Source organism: Haemaphysalis longicornis, unplaced genomic scaffold (genome assembly GCF_048455015.1).
Source record: "Haemaphysalis longicornis isolate Haplotype H1 unplaced genomic scaffold, Haemaphysalis longicornis Haplotype H1 scaffold_9, whole genome shotgun sequence".
Lineage (NCBI taxonomy): Eukaryota > Metazoa > Arthropoda > Arachnida > Ixodida > Ixodidae > Haemaphysalis > Haemaphysalis longicornis.
Genome location: NW_027526460.1, coordinates 150,498,953 through 150,518,243, shown reverse-complemented (window position 1 = coordinate 150,518,243; position 19,291 = coordinate 150,498,953). Strand labels below are relative to the sequence as shown.

At 45.1% G+C, this 19,291-nt stretch overlaps 1 protein-coding gene across 1 annotated transcript in view; it reads right to left on the bottom strand.

Annotated features, from left to right (window-relative positions):
* Nucleotides 1–19,075, bottom strand: part of LOC144153615 (uncharacterized) — a 32,767-nt gene extending 13,692 nt beyond the window's left edge. The window contains exon 1 of the mRNA XM_077685265.1: nt 18,988–19,075. Within this exon, the coding sequence (XP_077541391.1) occupies nt 18,988–19,059 (72 nt within the window). The 5' untranslated portion in view covers nt 19,060–19,075. The remainder of the gene's footprint in view (nt 1–18,987) is intronic.
* Between the last annotated feature and the right edge of the window lie 216 nt (nt 19,076–19,291).

The following is a 19,291-nucleotide window of genomic DNA, read 5'->3' as shown; positions in this document are numbered from 1 at the left end:
TTGTTGTGTTGTGTGTGTGCGTGCGTGCGTGCCTGTGCGTTCGTGCGTGCGTGCGTGTGCGTGTGTGCGGGTGTGTGTGTGAGTACGCGCGTGTGTGTGTGTGAGACATTTGCTTCGTCATCACCCGCCCTGGGTGGCAGGCTAGCAGACGCACTAGCGTACGGGCCTCAGCCTTTCCGTCTAGCCTTGCTTGCCCCCAAGGGCCAAGTTTACCGCAAATAGAGAATATTATTATTATTATTATTATTATTATTATTATTATTATTATTATTATTATGGCCGCATGATGGCGCCCAGTAAGGACAAGTGCCTCCTCTGCTGCCTCGCTTTCTTCGGCAGGCAGGAGTTTTTTCGATGTTCTGCGTGTAAACGCCGTGCGCACGGAAAGTGCATTGTTCTTCCGGACGAGGAACTGCAGCGTTTGAGCTCCGGTGAGCAGCCGTTCGTCTGCAATCTGTGTGTGGCTGCGGCGTCACCCGCTAGGCCTAGCGACCCCGGTTACCAAGCCAGCGAAGACGGTGAGCCAGCGAACATCCCGGCCAAACGAGTGGCGTCCCCTGTCGGAGCAAGCTTCAACCCTTCGGCGGACCTACGCGCAGAGGTAGCTGCGTTGATGAATCTCCTGTCCGAAGCCTGCGCCAGCCTCTCTTTTCTCGGGGATGTTGTCACCGAGCTGCGCGAGGAGAACCGGCTTCTTCGACGGGACAACGTGGCTGGGCTTGCCCATCAGGCTGCAATCGTCGCTTCCCTGCGTGAGGAGGTTCGCTGCCTGCGAGGGGAGCTCGCGCGTCCCCCGCCTTCTCCGCCTGCTTCCCCGAAGCCTGCTAATCTTTTCATGCCGCCGGTGACGTCACCGCAGTCGGGTATCCCTACGAGGTCGTCGTTCGCCGAAGCCGCCGCCGGTGCAGCTGGTGAAGGTGCCCCCTTCCTGTCCTCTAACACCGCTTCGCCGTTCTTTGACCGCCCCAGCAGTCAACCTGCTATGGCCTTGTGCACTATGGTTTCCCCTTCGGTCCACCCTCTGCCCCCGCCTCCTAGGTCCGACACTGCGTTTAATGGCCCGCCTACGAACTTGCAGAAGAAAAGGAGCCCTCCCCGCGTGGGTGCGTCGGAAGCTCCTCAGTTGGTTGTGGTACACCGACCACCGAGCTCCAGGGTCATCTTTGTTTCAAAACTGTCCGCTAACACCACATCTGCTCAACTGTTCGCTCACTTGTCAACTGTGCAAGTTACGCCATTGTCGTGCAAACGCCTTAGGACCAAGTACGACTCCTATTCTTCTTTTTGCGTAACTGTTAACGAGGAGTGTTTTAGGCGCCTAAGCGACCCGTCTATGTGGCCAAAAGGCTGCCTTTTCAAGCCGTTTCAAGGCAAGGTCCACCCTGGTATGCTGTACAGCTCTGAAATAACTGAAAATGATCAGTAAGTACGAGAGTTTCGACATATACTATCAAAACACTAGAGGTCTACGAACTAAGTCCTCTGAATTTATTTGAAATATTGTATGCTCTAAATTTTCTGCTGTTGTCACTACTGAAACCTGGCTTTCCGATGATATCTCGTCTTCCGACTATTTCCCTTCTAACTATCAAATCTTTAGAAGAGACAGAAAATTAACTGGACCTAAACAAAAAGGTGGCGGGGTTCTCGTTGCCGTTGATCATTCAGTGCATTGCATGCGGCGTGCTGACCTCGAGACCCTAGACGAATCAGTCTGGCTTGAGGTAGGCCTCACGAAGGGCGAGAAGCTACTCATCGGTGCATTCTATATATCCCCGGATGCATTACCTTCTGTATTTAATCGAACACTCACATCCATAGAAAATGTCTCAAATGCACACTCCAACCATAAGCTCATTATACTTGGAGACTTCAACACCCCAGGTATTCGCTGGAACAGTCTTTCCTTTGAGCACAAAAACCATTATGCAGCCCAGAAATGCAGCATGCTATTAGATTTTCAATCGTTCACCTCCATGCAGCAGTTTTGCCGCATAGAAAACTCTTGTGGTAATGTTCTAGATGTGTGCTTCTCAACCTAAAAAACGTACAAGTGTGTGCCTCCGAAATATCCCTTGTGCACCCCGACAAGTTTCACCCCCCTCTTATTGTCTCTGTCTCGATCACGACCCAGCATCGCTCTGGCGGTGTTGACAATTGTGCAGTCCCGCGATATGCTTTCAAGCGTGTAGATTATGCTGGGCTGTATCACTTTTATTCATCTGCTGAATGGTCTAGTGTTTTGGATGTCAATGATGTTGACGAACAGGTTCGACGTTTCACTGAAATCGTCAGAAGGGGCATGGAAAAGTATATCCCTTGTTATAAGCCTGTTCCTTCCAAATTTCCCCACTGGTTTTCTAGAGAACTTCGAAGTTCGCTTAAACTTAAGGATAGCGCCCACAAAAAGGCCAAGCGTTCTGGGCTTGACAAGTGGAAAGCGGAGTTTAGTCGGTATCGCTCACTTTGTAAAATACTCTACCGGCGTGACCACCAGCTCTATATAGAATCGTTAGAGGCTGCTGCGTCTCAGAAACCGGCTGAATTCTGGAGGTATGTACGCGGCCGTTCTAAGGCGTCTAAAGAACACGTTAGCCTGCTTACTTCTGATGGTGAAGAGGTCGAGGATGTTGCCACCAGTTTTGCTCAGTAATTTCATTCTGTCTTTCTACTGCCAGATGGCAGCGACGAACGCCTATCGTTTAATAACTCTAATTTTAACACACTTAGGTTCGATGAAAAAGTTGTCAATGACAGCCTTCAACGAATGAAACCATAATTTTCCTGTGGTGCAGATGAAATTCCAGCAGCCCTCATGAAGGCTTACGGCAACATTTTTGTGCCTGTCTTAACTTCCATTTATAATAACTGCTTACTTTTAGGCAAATTTCCTTGTGCATGGAAGATCGCTCGAATTTTTCCAATATTTAAGTCTGGGGATAAGTCAGCCGTTTCTAACTATCGCCCAAACTCACTCCTTTGTGTCGCCTCAAAACTCTTTGAGTCAGCTCTGCACAAAGTTCTTGCTGCCTGCGTCAAGAACGTTGTGATACCAAATCAGCACGGCTTTTTCTCGGGTTGATCGACGGTCACAAATCTTGCAAGCTTTATGAAACAGGCTTCGGCTGCAGTTTGTGAAAACAGCCAGTTGGACGTTATTTATTTTGACCTCAGTAAGGCGTTTGATGTGGTGAACCATCAGTTATTAATTAACAAGCTTGCTAAGTCCGGTGTAGATGCAAGCCTTGTTGCCTTGTTGTCCAACTATCTCCTTGACCGGTCCTTTTATGTAGATGTTAACTACAAAAAGTCTAGTGTTTACCCTGCAACAAGTGGTGTACCCCAGGGTTCCGTGCTGGGTCCCTTATTGTTTTTTGTCTTTATCAATGATGTTTCAACAGTGTTAACAAACTCTTCTTTTCTTCTCTATGCTGATGATGTCAAACTATTTAGGCACACTAGCGGTGTTCAGGACTGCTGTGCCTTGCAGAGGAATGTGTCGGAATTATCGGTCTGCTGCAGCAAAAACTGTCTAATTTTAAATCCAGCTAAAACAAAGGTTGTCACGTACAGTCGGAAAACCCATCGTCTACTGTTTTCCTACAGTATAGAGGGAGCTCCTTTCCAAAGGGTTGAGGAGATTAGGGACCTCTGAGTTCTTTTCGACAGTACCCTCTCTTTTTCTTCTCATATTAGGCTCATCACCCGGTGAGCACTCCGAAGCCTTGGAAATGTGTGTCGGATTACAAAGGAATTCTCTTCTCCAGATCCATTTCTAATGCTATACAATGCAATATGTATACCACAGTTAGAATATGCTTCTGTTGCCTGGAACGGCATCTCCAAATCTAGTAGTGAATTAATAGAACGTGTGCAGAAGAAGTTTTTATCCATATTTAAGCACCGTCATCACAATCACAGTTTTCATCCTGATTCTGACTTACCCATAGTCCCTTCCATCCCTTCCTTGAACTGCAGACGTATGCGTGCAGACCTTACATTTCTTCACAAAATTGTTCATGGCGACCTTTCTTGCGCAGACCTGCTTAACTGTTTAGAGTTTAGTGTACCACAAAAGCGCACCAGGTCGCATCGCCCGTTCTTGACCTCTGCGCGCAACTCCAATCACTCTCCTGTGCGCAGAATACAGAATTGTTACAACCGCTTCTTTGAACGCCTTGACATCTTTCAGAAATCCTTTACAATTTACCGGACAGCGCTGTTGAATACAGTATGTTAAACACCTATGATATGTCTGTCGCTCTTTTTTTTCTGGAATTTGGTTTCTCTGCAGTTGTGTCTATCCAACTGATAGTTGCCTATTTTTTAAACTATCTACTGTCATTTGTTCATATTATCATTTGTCTCCACACTCCGTTGTTTTTGTTGTATTACTGTCAAACTTTGTTGCTCTGCCTGTCGTGTGGCCTTTACGACAGGCAGAGCAACATAGGCATCTTCTTTTTTTTTTACCTGTACCCAGGCTCCGCCTGTGCTTTATTTGTCATTTTCACTACTTCAATTTGTGTGTCTTGTCGCTTGTTTGTTTCTTGCTATATGTTTCTTGTATTTTGTTTTCATGTAACTACCCGTGCGCCAGAACTCATGCCTCTGGCTGTTCCTGGGCACGTAAATAAACATGATTGATTGATTGATTGATTGATTGATTGATTATAATTATTATTATTAATGAAAATCCCTCGCGTATTTCCTGTTTTCAAGTGAGGCCTAAAAACTGACGCTATAAACTATAGGCCTGTCTCGCTCCTTTCTTCTGCCTCTAAAATTTTCGAGTTATCTCTTTATATGGTCTTGTCTTTCTCATTTAAACACGTTCTTATTCCTAATGAACATGGATTTAAGCGTGGTCGTTCAACTTCCACGAACCTTGTATGCTTAATGGAGCAGGCTGTCCCAGCAATCATTGGTAGAAGCCAGCTTGGTGTGGTTGACTGTAACATGAGCAAGGCCTTTGATGTTGTCAACCACGCGTTATTGCTTGCAGAGCTCATTATGTTAGATGTACACACTCCTTTGGTGGGTCTCAAACGTTGCTATCTCAAGGAGCGATATTGCTATGTAAATGTTAACGATCAAACATCATTTAGGTACCAAGCAATCAGTGGTGTGCCCCAAGGCTCTTTCCTGTGTCCCCTTATTTTTCCATTTTCATTAAGGATGTTGCTTCTGCCATTCATGATTCTTCTTTTTTGTTGTATACTGATGATATGAAAATCTTTAGAGAAGTGCGTAATGTTCAGGACTGTAATTCTCTTCAGGCTGATATCGTGTCATTTCATCGTTGGTGCACCAAAAACCATCTAATTTTGAATCCGTCAAAAACAAAAGTTGTGTAAAATAGTAGAAAAACTCAACAGTTACGATACTCTTATCAAGTTTCAAGCACTACACTGCCGAGGGGGACCGAAATTCGGGACCTGGGAGTACTATTTGATTCTTTTCTAACTTTCTCCTCCCAAGTTACACAAATTACCCGAGGCTCTCTTCGATGTCTGGGTGCCGTTTGCATGTATTCTAGAGAGTTTAAAGTCCTGTTCCTTTCCTAAAGTTGTATTCGACTCTCCGCTGCCTATTTTCAAATACGGTTATGTTGTTTGGAATGGAATTTGCAAGTCCAACAGTGACCGTATCGAAAGGGTTCCAAATAAGTTCCTATCAATCTTTAAGTGCTGATTCTGTCACGTACAAGGAGACACAAACGGCAGCATGTCTTGTCTCAAAAGTAATCCTTCCCTTTGGTGTCGACGAAAGGGAGGTGATATTATTTTTCTTTATAAACTTCTTCATGGTAATATTTTGCGTGAAGATTTGGTTACTTATAAATGTCAACATGCCAAACAAACTTTTCAGAAAATTTCCAGCTTTCAGACCAGTTTTGCTTTAAATAGCCGACGCTCGTCCATCTGCAGAATACAATGTGCAGATAATGAATATTCCATTCGTCTTGATATATTCCAGAGCTCTTTTACTTTGTTCTCGAATGAGTTGAAAACTGTTGTAGCTTAAGTCCTTTATGCCATTCCAAATTTATGTACCCTATTTATTATATGCAAACTGTGTTGTTGCTTGTTTTTCACTTTTTGTTGTTTTGTGGTACTTGAATATCTGTACGTTTTAGTGTCAGTGTTAGGAACGCTGAAGGCTTTATTTTCATGTTTGAAACTTCCTAACAGTTTGTTAGAAAACTTTGGTTTTATACGTATACTCTGTCATGTTCATTCAATATGCGCTTGTGTAGTTCCTAGTTTTCGCGTCTCTTGAACGTTTCGCTGGCCGAGTGTCATGGCGTGAAACATTAGGCCTGTCTTTTCTTTGTTGACCTTTTGTTCTTTTTTTCCTTTTTTGCTTTCTAAGTTTTCTGTAACTATTTTATACTTTATTGTTTCTGTTTTACATAGTATTTTTGTGTGTTGTCTCGTTTTAATTTTAGTGTTTTTTTGTTTTTTATTTTGTACCAGTACCACGACCCTATGGTTGTTCCTGGGCACTGAAAATAAAGGTTGAATTATTTTTATTATTACTAATGTTATTATTATTATTATTAGAAGCTGCTCATCGGTGCATTCTATGTATCCCCGGATATTTTACCTGCTGAATATAATCTAAAGCTCACATCCATTGAAAATGTTTCTAATTCACACTCCAACCATAAGGGGACTTCAACACCAAAGGTATTCACTGGAACAGTCTTTCATTTCAGCATAAAAACCATTTTGCAGCGCAAAAATGCACCATGTTATTAGATTTTCAATCATTCACCTCCTTGCAGCAGTTCTCCCACATAGAAAACTTCTGTGGTAACGTCCTAGATGTGTGCTTCTCGAACTTGAAAAACGTACAAGTGTGTGCCTCCGAAATATCTCTTGTACACCCCGACAAGTTTCACCCCCCTCTTATTGTCTCTGTCTCCGTCGCTGCCCCGCATTGCTATGGCGGTGTTGAGGATTGTGCAGTCCCGCGATATGCTTTCAAGTGTGGAGATTATGTTGGGCTCTATCACTTTTATTCATCTGCTGAATGGTCTAGTGTTTTTGATGTTAATGATGTTGACGAACAGGTTCGACGTTTTACCGAAATTGTCAGGAGTGGTATGGAAAAGTACATCGCTTGTTATAAGCCTGTTCATTCCAAATTTTCCCACTGGTTCTCTAAAGAACTTCGAAGTTCGCTTAAACTTAAGGACAGCGCCCACAAAAAGGCCAAGCGTTCTGGGTTGGATAAGTGGAAAGCGGAGTTTAGTCGGAGTAAAGATTGTTTCCCCGAAGTCCGGTGTCGATCAGGAACCCAATCGCCCGGGCTCCGGTTGATTTGGCAGGAGGCTGGCCGGGCGATGGTGTTGAATTTCTTGGAGACGGCGGTCGAATTGACGAATTGGAGGCGTTGAGGTTGATTAAATGAAACGAGGAGTTTATATACAGCTATTTGCCGTAGGAAAACTAGGTACATGAGTAATAAAAAGAAAAAAAACTGCAAACTGCAGCTGGACGCTAGTTCCGAGTGCGCACAAATCACTCGAGCTCCTCAACTTCGTCCAACTCTCCTATTCTCGGAGCGTACACAAACCGCTCAAAAAACAACGGCCGAGACCCTGTCTCGCCGCAAGATCCGTCTAGTTGCCTGGTGCGGCGCTGCACCCTAGACCCCCGACGCGATCTTAACCTCGACTAGGGGGCTCATAAATCCCAACCTAGCTTTAAGGGTCGAGTCTCCTTGTCCCGCCGGGAACTGCCAGCTCAGCGCTCAGACAAGAACGATTTCCAACGGCCAAGTTCGGCCTTATAAAACCTCGACATCACACTCTCTCGGGAACGCCCCTGTAGCGTTCGTACACGCGTATGGGAGTGCCCAAATTCACGTAGACAGCTGTCACTCAGCACGCCACGGAATATTCATTGAGGCGTCGCCACCTTCGGGTCCATGGCACGCCCGCAGACGAGCAGGTTCGCGTGATCCCGCGGGGTGAAAGCTAAGGACGGCGACCGTGCGTCATGCTGACCAGGGCTCGACAAATATGGAGACACGCCGGTAATCCCACCACCTCCGCGCGTCGAGCAGACGTTCCTGGAATCCGGCGGCACTGTTTGCTTTCTCAACGGGGGATTATCCTTGAGGTATGCGGTGGGCCAGACGATCCGTCTCCCGTGCGCGCCGTGACGAATTGGCGGCGGTTGCACCGCAGTGTTGGCAGTGCTACGTCGCTAGACAGAGCGGCGGGTTCCCACGCGCAGCCCGGGCGCCCGGCCGCTAATCTCATAAGTGGACCTTATAGTCGGTAACGCTCACTTTGTAAAAGCCTCTACCGGCGTGACCACCAGCTCTATATAGAGTCGTTAGAGGCTTTGCGTCTCAGAAACCGGCTGACTTCTGGAGGTATGTACGCGGCCGTTCTAAGGCGTCTAAAGAACACATTAGCCTGCTTAATTCTGATGGGGAACCGGTTGAGGATGTTCCCACGAGCTTTGCTCAGTACTTTCATTCTGTCTTTCAACTTCCAGATGGTCACGACGAACGCCTATCGTTTAATAATATGTTTAATTTTAGTACACTTATGATCGACGAAAAACTTGTCAATGATAGCCTTAAACGGATGAAACCGTCATTTTCCTGTGGTGCAGATGGAATTCCAGCAGCCCTCATCAAGGCTTACGGCAGCATTTTTGTGCCTGTCTTAAGTTCTATTTATAATAACTGTTTACTTGTCGGCAAATTTCCTCGTGCATGGAAGATTGCTCGAATTTTTCCAATATTTAAGTATGGTGATAAGTCAGCCGTTACTAACTATCGCCTAATCTCACTCCTTTGTGGCGCCTCAAAACTCTTTGAGTCAGCTCTGCACAACGTTCTTGCTGCCTGCGTCAAGAACTTTCTGATACCAAATCAGCACGGCTTTTTCTCGGGTCGATCGATGGCTACAAATCTTGCAAGCTTCATGACACAGGCTTCGGCTGCAGTTTGTGAAAACGGCCAGTTGGATGTTATTTATTTTGACCTCAGTAAGGCGTTTGATGTATTGAACCATAAATTATTAATTAACAAGCTTATTATGTCCGGTGTTGATGCAAGCCTTGTTGCTTGTTGTCCAACTATCTCCTTGACCGGTCCTTTTACGTAGATAACTTCAAAAGGTCTAGTGTTTACACTGCAACGAGTGGTGTACCTCAGTGTTCTGTGCTGGGTCCACTATTGTTTTCTATCTTTATCAATGATGTGTCAACAGTGTTAACAAAATCTTCATTTCTTCTCTAGGCTGATAATGTCAAACTGTTTAGGCACATTAGCAGTTTTCAGGACTGCTGTGCCTTGCAGAGGGATGTGTCGGAATTATCGGTCTGGTGCAGCAAAAACTGTCTACTTTTAAATCTAGCTAAAACAAAGGTTCTCACGTACGGCCGGAAAACCCATCGTCTACTATTTTCCTACAGTATAGAGGGAGCTCCTTTGCAAAGGGTTGAGGAGATTAGGGATCTCGGCGTTCTTTTCGACAGTACCCTCTGTTTTTCTTCTCATATTAGGCTCATCACCCGGTGAGCACTCCGAAGCCTTGGAAATGTGTGTCGGATTACAAAGGAATTCTCTTCTCCAGATCCATTTCTAATGCTATACAATGCAATATCTATTCCCCAGCTAGAATATGCTTCTGTTGCCTGGAACGGCATCTCCAAATCTTGTAGTGAATTATTAGAACGTGTGCAGGAGAAGTTGTTATCCATATTTAAGCACCGTCATCAGAATCACAGTTTTCATCCTGATTCTGACTTACCCATAGTTCCTTCCATCCCTTCCTTGACCTGCAGACGTATGCGTGCAGACCTTACATTTCTTCACAAAATTGTTCATGGTGACCTTTCTTGTGCGGACCTGCTTAACTGTTTAGAGTTACCCGCCGCGGTGGCTCACTGGCTAAGGCGTCTCGCTGCTGAGCACGAGGTCGCGGGTTAGATTCCCGGCCGCGGCGGCTGCTTTTCTGATGGAGGTGAAAAGCAAAAACGCCCGTGTGTACGAGATTTCGGCGCACGTTAAAGATCCCCTGGTGGTCAAAATTAATCCGGAGCCCTCCACTACGGCGCGCCTAATCGCCTGCGTTGCATCGGCGCGTTAAACCCCACAATCAATCAACTGTTTATAGTTTAGGGTTCCACAAAGGCCCACCAGGTCACATCGCCCTTTCTTGACCGCTGCGCGCAACTCTAAACATTCTCCTGTGCGCAGAATACAGAATTGCTACAACCGCTTCTCCGAACGCCTTGACGTCTTTCAAAGCTCCTTTACAATTTACCGTACTGCGCTGTTGAACGCAGTATGTTAAAATTCTATAATATCTCTGTCGTTCGTTTTTCTTTTTTTTATTGCTAAAATTGGGTTTCTCTGCGGTTCTGTTTAACCAATATAGTTGCCTATTTTTGAAGCTGTTTACTTATCATGCTTGTCTTATCATTTGATTCTAACTCTTCTCATTGTTTTTGTCGTCTTACTGTAAAACTTTGTTCTCTGCTGATGCATTCATTACAATAAGCTGAGCCACAAAGGCATCTTCTTTTTTCTTTTCTACCTGTACCCAGGCTCCGCCTGTGCTTTATTTCTGTAATTTTCGCTACTTCAATTTGTGTGTGTCTTGTCACTTGTTTGTTTCTTGCAATATGTTTCTTGTATTTTGTTTTCATGTAACTATCCGTGCGCCAGCACTCAGGCCTCTGGCTGTTCCTGGGCACGTAAATAAACATGATTGCTTGATTGATTGATTGATTATTAATATTATTAAGCACATGAAACCTTCTTTGTCGTCTGGCTCAGATGGCATTCCTGCGGCCATACTTAAAGCTTTTAAAGCAGGGTGTCGAACCGGAACCGAACTGAACCGAAAACCGGAACTGAACCGGTATTTTTGCCGGAACTGAACCCGAACCCGAACCGTTATTTTTTGAGCACGCTGAACCCGAACCGGAACTGAACCGATAAAATAAATAACGGTTACCGGTTCATACCGAAACGGTCCGACCCTCCTCCGTTGTTGATATGGCACAGTCAAAGCAATTGAGGCCTTTTTTTTTTCACGTACCATTAATTTCGTACCCTCTCGCGCACTTTCCCCTCCAGACAATTGAACACTATCACGCTGTATGTAACAACAGGGGAAATGAATTAGCACCGATGTAGCAATGGTCTGTTGCTGCTGGAAGCGCGAGCGTAGTGCAAGCTGGCCAAACGAAATGTCGTTCTCGGCAGCTTGAAGGGGATATAAAACGACTTTGCCCTTGCTTAGCTGCGACTTTATTGGAGCAATCAGGCTGCAGGAGTGCTCCACAGCGCAACAGCGAAAGCTCACACCCAATGTGTGCAAACTTTTTGCATTTCATAATTCGTTTAAAAGGTGCGACACCAGCAAATTGTTAATACTTGACAAGTGTGACAGCAGGAGCTGCTCAGTGGCTAAGCCGTTTGCTGCTGATGCAGTTTTGTCTCTTTCAGATCTGCTTTCTTTCGAAGGTGCACTTGTACTGACTTCCCAGCTCACTACATTACTTCAACTGCTACTCGTTCCGGAAGGGAGTACTGCTGTGGACGAATTAAAGAGCGTCTAACCAAAAATGTCCCATCTCATGCTCCGCGCGTCAAATTTCCCTTTCATTTTGTAACAGCATAGTCTGTTATAAGATTCCGCAATGTAGCACACGGAACGATGGCCGGGGGTCAGGCGGTACGATGACATACTGATTGTAATACACACATCCGGTATAGCTATCGCAAAACGTATTGCAGTGGTCAGAGCAATGATGCAGTGACTGAGCGTTAACTAAAGCTTACTTTTAACAAAACTGTAGCTAACACATTAGATATGGTGACAGCTAACAAATTATTCAGGGTGACCGAATAATCTAATTCATTGGAAGTATTAATGTGCCTGTTGTATGATTTTTCTGTTTTGTTACAAATATAAAAAATGTGCGCCATTGGTATTAAGCGCTGGTATTTGAACGCGCCAGTACGCAGGCTTAAATTTAAGGCTTCAAAGTTAGCGTGATGGGGGATTCCATAGCGACGGTTGCGATTTCAACAAAAAAGGAAAGGGCACAAAATATATCCCACTGTCATATCTCTTGGCGGTGGCTTTATGAATAGTCGCTAGGACAACATAAAGTCTGGGCGTGAAAGTACGTGGTAAATCGTCGCCACTTCATCTGTTTTTCTAATATCACGTAATTATTTAAAGTTTGCTTTGCCTTGCGCCACTGCCCTTTGGGAAGAGCAGCACTTTGAATTTTCGTTTGTATTTTGAGTTGACCGTCGCTTTAAACTACAATTTTTTTTTCTAATTTCAGTGATAACTCAACTCATCGAACCGGTTCGCGAACCGGTTCAAGCTCCCGAACCGGTTCACGAACCGTTTCGGTACGTGATTTTGTCGAACCGGAACTGAACCGGAACGAAATATTTCGCCTGAACCAGAACCGTAACCGAATCGGTATTTTTTTCGGTTCGATACACTGTTTTAAAGATAATCTAGTTCCTGTTCTAACATCTACATTTAATAACTGCTTAACTACGAACACATTTCCAGCTACATGGAAAATTTCTAGAATATATCCTATCTTTACGTCAGGCAACCGCACACGTCCAACGAACTACCGGCCGGTTTCAATCCTCTGTGCCGCGTACAAACAATTTGAGCCCTCGTTACACACAGTTTTCTCGTCGTGCGTAAAAAATGCGTTGTTACCCGATCAGCATGGCTTTATAACTGGGCAGTCAACGACAACTAACCTTACCTGCATTATGACGTGCATCCAAAGCAGTCACAGACCGAGGCCAGATTGACGCAGTCTACTGTGATCTAAGTAAGGCTTTTGATCTTGTTACTCATGCACTGTTGCTCAAAAAACATGCTCTCTGGCCTCAATGCTCCGCTAGTTGCCTTACTAGGCAGCTATCTTCTTAACAGACGCTGTTATATTAGTGTAAATGGCCAAAGATCTGTCGACTACATTCTTACCAGCGGCGTACCTCAGGGGTCCGTGTTGGGCCCTCTTCTGTTCTCTCTTTTCATTGACGTATCTACCTCTATTAAGAGCTCGTTTTTTCATTTTTATGCTGATGATATAAAGGTTTACAAAATATATAATTGCCCAGAGGACTGCTTCGCCCTTCAACATGACATCTCATCTTTCGCGCGCTGTTGTGCTGAGCAGGGATTCTGAACTCTAAGAAAACCAAAGTTAGCACCTACATCCGGAAAACACATCCCTTCCAATTCTCTTACACGCCTAAAAATGCTCGTCTCTCAAAAGTTTCCGAGGTTAGAGACCTTGGAGTGCTGCTCGACAGTTCCATCAGTTTCACTACCCATATACGACAAATGGTAGGGCGGGCCCTCCGCTCTCTGGGTGTGGTGTGCAGGTTTACAAGGGATTGCACTTCTTCTGTTCTTTTTTTAAAGCTTTACTCGTCAGGTTGCCTCCCACAATTAGAATACTCATCTGTAGTTTGGAATGAAACCTGCCAGTCCAACCACCAGTATCTTGAACGAGTGCCGAAAAAAGTCCCGTCAAAATATAAACACCGGCTTGGACGCAGTTCTTCTTCGTCCTCTAGTCAACATCAGCTACCTCAGATTATTCCATTGGGTTCTAGGCGTGATCGAGCTGATCTTCTTTTTCTGCACAAGTTCTTACACGGAGTCATTTCCTGCCCAGAACGTCTGTCCCAGCTTATGCTCTGAGTTCCCCCGAAGTGCACGCGATCACGCTATCCATTCCATACTGGTGCAACTAGTAGTCGATCCACCGACTGCAATGCCTGTATAACTTTCTTTGGACAAATTGGATGTTTTAATGGCTCTCTGGCCCAGTTTCGTGCAGAAATGAGTAGTGCTGTTTGTAGCTAACAGTATATGTCTTACTCCGTTCACATAATCTTGCTATGCTACCTTCCTTTGTTTGCTAGTTACTGCATTTTATTCAACTTCTTCTTTGTATAGCTTTTATCCTTACCTCGCTATCCTGTAATTGGCTGTATGTTCATTTAACTAGTACATTATCTGTAGCTAACTCTCCCGTCCATGGAGGGTGGAATCATTGTTATTACCGTTCTTTGTGCTTCTATTAGTGTAGCGTATTTTGAGTGATACGTGTTGTATGTATCATGTCATTTTGTTTGTTTTTATGTTTGTTAGTGTACCAGCAGTAAGACATCACCGTCGTTCCCGGGCACTGAAAATAAATTGATTGCTTAATGGATTGTATGATATTTTATTATTATTTCAGGAGCGCTGCTTTTCTGGGACTTATCCTACACAGCTTTCCGACAGCAGCAGCAGGTGGCGTTCGCCTGCGTGTTTTGCTAATGTGCCTCAATGTACAGCACCGAAAGTATCGAAACGTTTTTTGTTTCGAAGGAACTTTGCAGCGCGATGGCAGCGCCTCAAATTAACGCCACACACCTCGCCGTCGTTAGGTTGTCGCTGCCTGCGAAAAATAATCCGGTTCATTTTTGCCTAATGTGTGAGTGAGCGGCGATTTCCAGGAGTGATGTGTGCTGAATTGCGCATCGCTTTGGCCACCCTTCACATTATTCCGACGGCAAATCAAGCGGAAACAAGACCTTCTCACGCTAGGTTTCATTAGAAAAACCCCAGAGGCTGGTATTTGCGCGTACGACAAGAGTCACAAGGCGACACCGTTGCTTTAAGCTGGAATCTCGGCAAACCGGTGGCTGTCAACCACTACAAAAGTTGCAGCCGGTGTTCGAGTTCTTAGTTATTACCCTTGGCATTTACCGCTTCCCAGGCCTATTTGATGTCGCATTTTTTGGGGTATCGACAAATATAACTCTTCACTATGAAGGCTCTGCAACATACCCGGCGCTATGTCTTGCCATGACGCTATGAATGTTTTTAATGCTGTATTCGGGTGGTCGTTTTAGAGCGCTCTGGAGCACTCCGGAAAGCGACTCCGCGTTCGGGTGGTTGAAATCGAGCGCTCGACGTATGTTCGTTGGTCGTCTCAGAGCGCCGTCCTCCACTCCGAGTGCCTCCGACTGCTCTGACTCCGAAGTGGGAGGGTCGCCGAAATCTGGAGGCGATCGGGTCATGTGACTCCGGCCGCCGCGACTCGCTCATATACGCCTGCCTAGCCGACGGTATGCTCTGGGAGTATTTCGACGTTTTAAATGCAGAGCATTTCAGTAACTCACGATGTCACCCGCGTTGGCGTCCGTAGTCCGCAAGCTCACTGCGCATGCGCGTCGAGTCGAGGCGAAAGCGAACACTCTCTCGCGAGGGGCATTGAATTGGATTCGAACACTCTCTCGCGAGGGCATTAGATTGGATTCGATTGGATTGGATTGGCTTGGCTTGGCTTGGCTTGGCTTGGCTTGGATTGGATTGGATTTGGATTGGATTGGATTGGATTAACGTGGATTGTGTTGCGTCACAGCCGCGGCACGCTGCGTCATAGCCGCGGCAGACGCGCTGGGGCCGGCGCATGTGCAGTACTCTCTCTTCCGCGGTTTCCTCTCCTTCGGGCGCGCTGCGCATATAACCGGTGTGCCGTTCTCCGGCGAAGCAACATCCGCGCTTGGCTCAAACACCTAGGGTCCTCGCCGCTTTACAAGTACGCCAACGTCGTCGACTGGGACCGGCTTACGCAGTCCCTTCAACGTATATAAGCGGCGGAGCGCGCGTTCGGAATTCAGTGAAGGGCGTCTTTGTTTGGCTTTCGCTTGACGTGATGCTTTGCTTGCCTCGAGTAGATGCGACGCATTTACTCGAGTTCCCCCCGTGGGAAGATGCGGGCGGCTTTTTGCTGTTACTGCAAGCATCTCCGCATCATGTCGAAACGGAGACGCCTATTGAGTGTAGGGGAACTGTCTTCGCTGCTTCTGCAGACCGAAATCGACGCCGAGGAGGACAGCAGCTTCGAACACCGCAGCAAGCCTGGCCGTTTGCAGTAGCCGTGCTGGCCACGCCGCTGCGCCATTGTCGCTTGCTGCTCCAAGATCGGTTTGACATTCGCCTGGCACCAGTGGCTCTGGCTCGGAGTGGGGGAAGCATCCGCATCGGCGTTCTCTGAGCTAATCTATTAGAGCGACCACCCGAATACAGCATAAGCCGTACTTGAAAACACATGTTAACTCTACGCTTTCCTCGCTTCAAAGGGCTGCAACCCGTGCCTCCCTGTACTGCCTCATTTTTGTTTTGCTGAGTGCTCATAAAGAGAATCCTTGTCCCGCCCTTCGGCTTTCTTCTAGCCAAAATAAAATCGCTAATTTGGCACGTATAACTACGTTTTCAAAGTGATGGGTGGTACCATCGCCACCTTTGAGATTCAATTAACTGCTTCATATTCATTGACCCACCCCCCTCCTATTTCTGCGTGGCTGGTAATAGCGACGTTTCTTTTCCTGCGTTTGTTAAAGGTCTTTTGAGCCGGTAGATGGGCACCGCCTTGTTTTACACGCAGGTCCAGATATTCCTACTTTTTTACCTAATGCATTGCTTCTTGTTGAAAAATACTCATTTGTTACGAGCATTACATTTCGGAATTATATTGCCAACTTTTCTGTGGTAAAACGTAATCCCATGATAGGTGCCTTCTTGTATATATCTGTAACCACTTGTAAACCACGTTCTGTATGTGGGGCTAGTACTATATCGTCCCCGTATATCAGTCCTGGGATGTGGTGTTTCACGTTCTGTCAGTTGCGACAATGGTATGAATAAAACCTCATTTAATATCCTCAAGTTTTTGTTCTAGCCTTGCTTGCTGCAGTCACTCAGTACACGGAGGCGGGCACAATCTTTTGGTATTAAGACAAACCTGAGTTGGATCAAGACCACAGCAGAAGCAGTGCCGGCAAAGCCGGAGGACGTCCCAGCGTATTGTGCGAAGCAGGCCACGACTAACTTGTGTGATACAGAAAAAGACTTTACAATAAAATTCGGTGTGCCAAACACAAAAGTTACAGGCATAAAATCATCCATATACAAGAAGTAGTGACTCACTCTGATAACGAGAATTTGGTCGTGTTTCATTCCTAGTTAGGGTCAATTTATGTTCTAATCATTTTGTATCAGTGAAAGAGAAACGCGACACGAAAATTGCCGTTTGGTTCGGAACCAAATGATCGGTTACTCAAGGAGGTTCAAGCCAAGTACAGAAAAATGACTTAAACTTTGCTTGCAATATGAATTAGGAATACTTTACTACGTGGTGTGAAATTTAGTAATTTCACGTGGTCCTTCAAAACGTTCCTTGAAAGACAATCTTCTGTCCGGTTATTAGTTCTCTTCATTTTTTGCTTATTTATTTTTAATGTAAAATTGATATGTCGATTTGTTTTTACGCTGATGAAGTGATTTATGTTATTATTTTTCACTTGAAATAAATTCTGCCTTGTTATTTTGGAGTGCCTCATGTTTTCTAACAAGCTCGTTGCAATGGTATTTATGGCTGTCTAAGTTTATTGTTTATTAACTTTGTTAAACTCGAGGTTCCGGGTGCAGTCATCGACATTGGAACCTCTTTGTAAGGAGTCTTTCTACTTTTGTATTTTTATAATATTGCCCTTAAGAAAACTTTATTCGACTTTGATTGCTGTCACTGTAATCTCCACAATGGATAAAGGTTCTTATACCGGTAAGTTCGCCTATATCCTTGGTAATTGTTTTCTTAAGTGCTGTTTCGGAACAGGCGTTTTTATTGCAATGTAACAGTCCTCATAACATGAATTAGCACCTGGAACCCTTTAGTTTCAGGTGCTATTGAGTTTAGAGTCTATATAACTGGTTAGCCCAGTGTAGGCCTAACGTTACATCCGCGCGAAATGGCGTACACAGAAGGGCGAAAGGTTTGCTGCCCCCTCTTATTCTCGAGCCCGTGGGAGGGAGGACAAGCTTGGGGCTACATAAACTGCCGACCCATAAGTAAAGCTCACAATTAATTACTTTCCTTTCGGCAGTGGTGTACCACCTAAATTTACAGGGCTTTGATAAGTTCTCTCGTCAGAACAATAAACCATTTTCGGATGCCTTTAAACACCAAACCAAATAAAACAATCGTATAGTCGATATAGAGTACGGCCACTTCAGGCCGCAGTGGCCATTATTTTTCCCATTATTATATTCTTGACTCTTTTATGCTTGGAATATAAACATGCCTCCACCATTGCCACAAATTACCTAGGCAAAATATTTATCTTACTCTTACATGACCAACCAACGTCCTTCTTCATGTTTTTATCTCTTGAGTACGGTCCTAATTTTGGTGCCCCAACGACGCATCTAAACGTATATTATAACCATTGGTGTAGTTCCTTTCAGTTGCGCCAATATGCGCAGTTTATTGCTGTTGCAGATTTCTACAGGTAAGAGAGAAGGCTCCACTGCGGCAAGAAAGTCGCATAATGTACTTTGTTTTGGTGAGGGAAACAGGATATTTTTTTTGACACCAATGTTATGTGTCTTTAACGGGCTTCAATTAAGCGACGCCAACCTGTCTACAATCAAGAAGCGCCGTTTTAAAAACACAATGACAGTTACCGAATACTGTACAGTTACCTGTATACAGCAATGGCATTCCGAACAATAGGTTAAATCTTAAAATCTTTTTTGCAGTTCCATTCAATGCAGAAATGGGGCACGACAAGAGTCTCTGGGTGGCTTTGCCATTCGCACAAAGTTTTCCATGCTCCCATCACGCTCTGGTTTATGGAAACGGCAATGCGGACGGTATACTAGATCAAAAGGGCTTGGAATGGGGCTAGTTGGGGATGCTTAATACTGAATTGCGCTAAGTATACACACGAATAGGACGCTAACAGGATGCCTCGTCCCAGTCCTGTTAGCGTCCTATTTGTGTCTACACTTAGCGCAATTCAGTATCAGGCACACTAGAACATGTTCTACACGGAATACCACTCCAGGGATGGACATGCCGTAATATTCTTGGGCATGCGGTAAAGCAGTATACTTACCCATGACTGCAGAGATATCAGCATCAACACGTCCGAGAGCAGGTTGAGAGCCGTCTCGACACCGAATATCATGTCATACACGAAGGTTTCGTCTGCACGACAAGAGATCAGAGGTTTTTGATGATGAATGTTACCAGCGAAAATTTTTACCACAGGTCAACCACATGTCTTTGCTATTGTGTAATTTCCAAAGGCCTAAGGAACACGCTAATCTGTTTTGTCAAGCATTACAAGTTAGTGTTAACAAACAAAAATATTTCAAATTTATCAGAGGGTGGTGTACACTTCAACTTCAAATAATTCG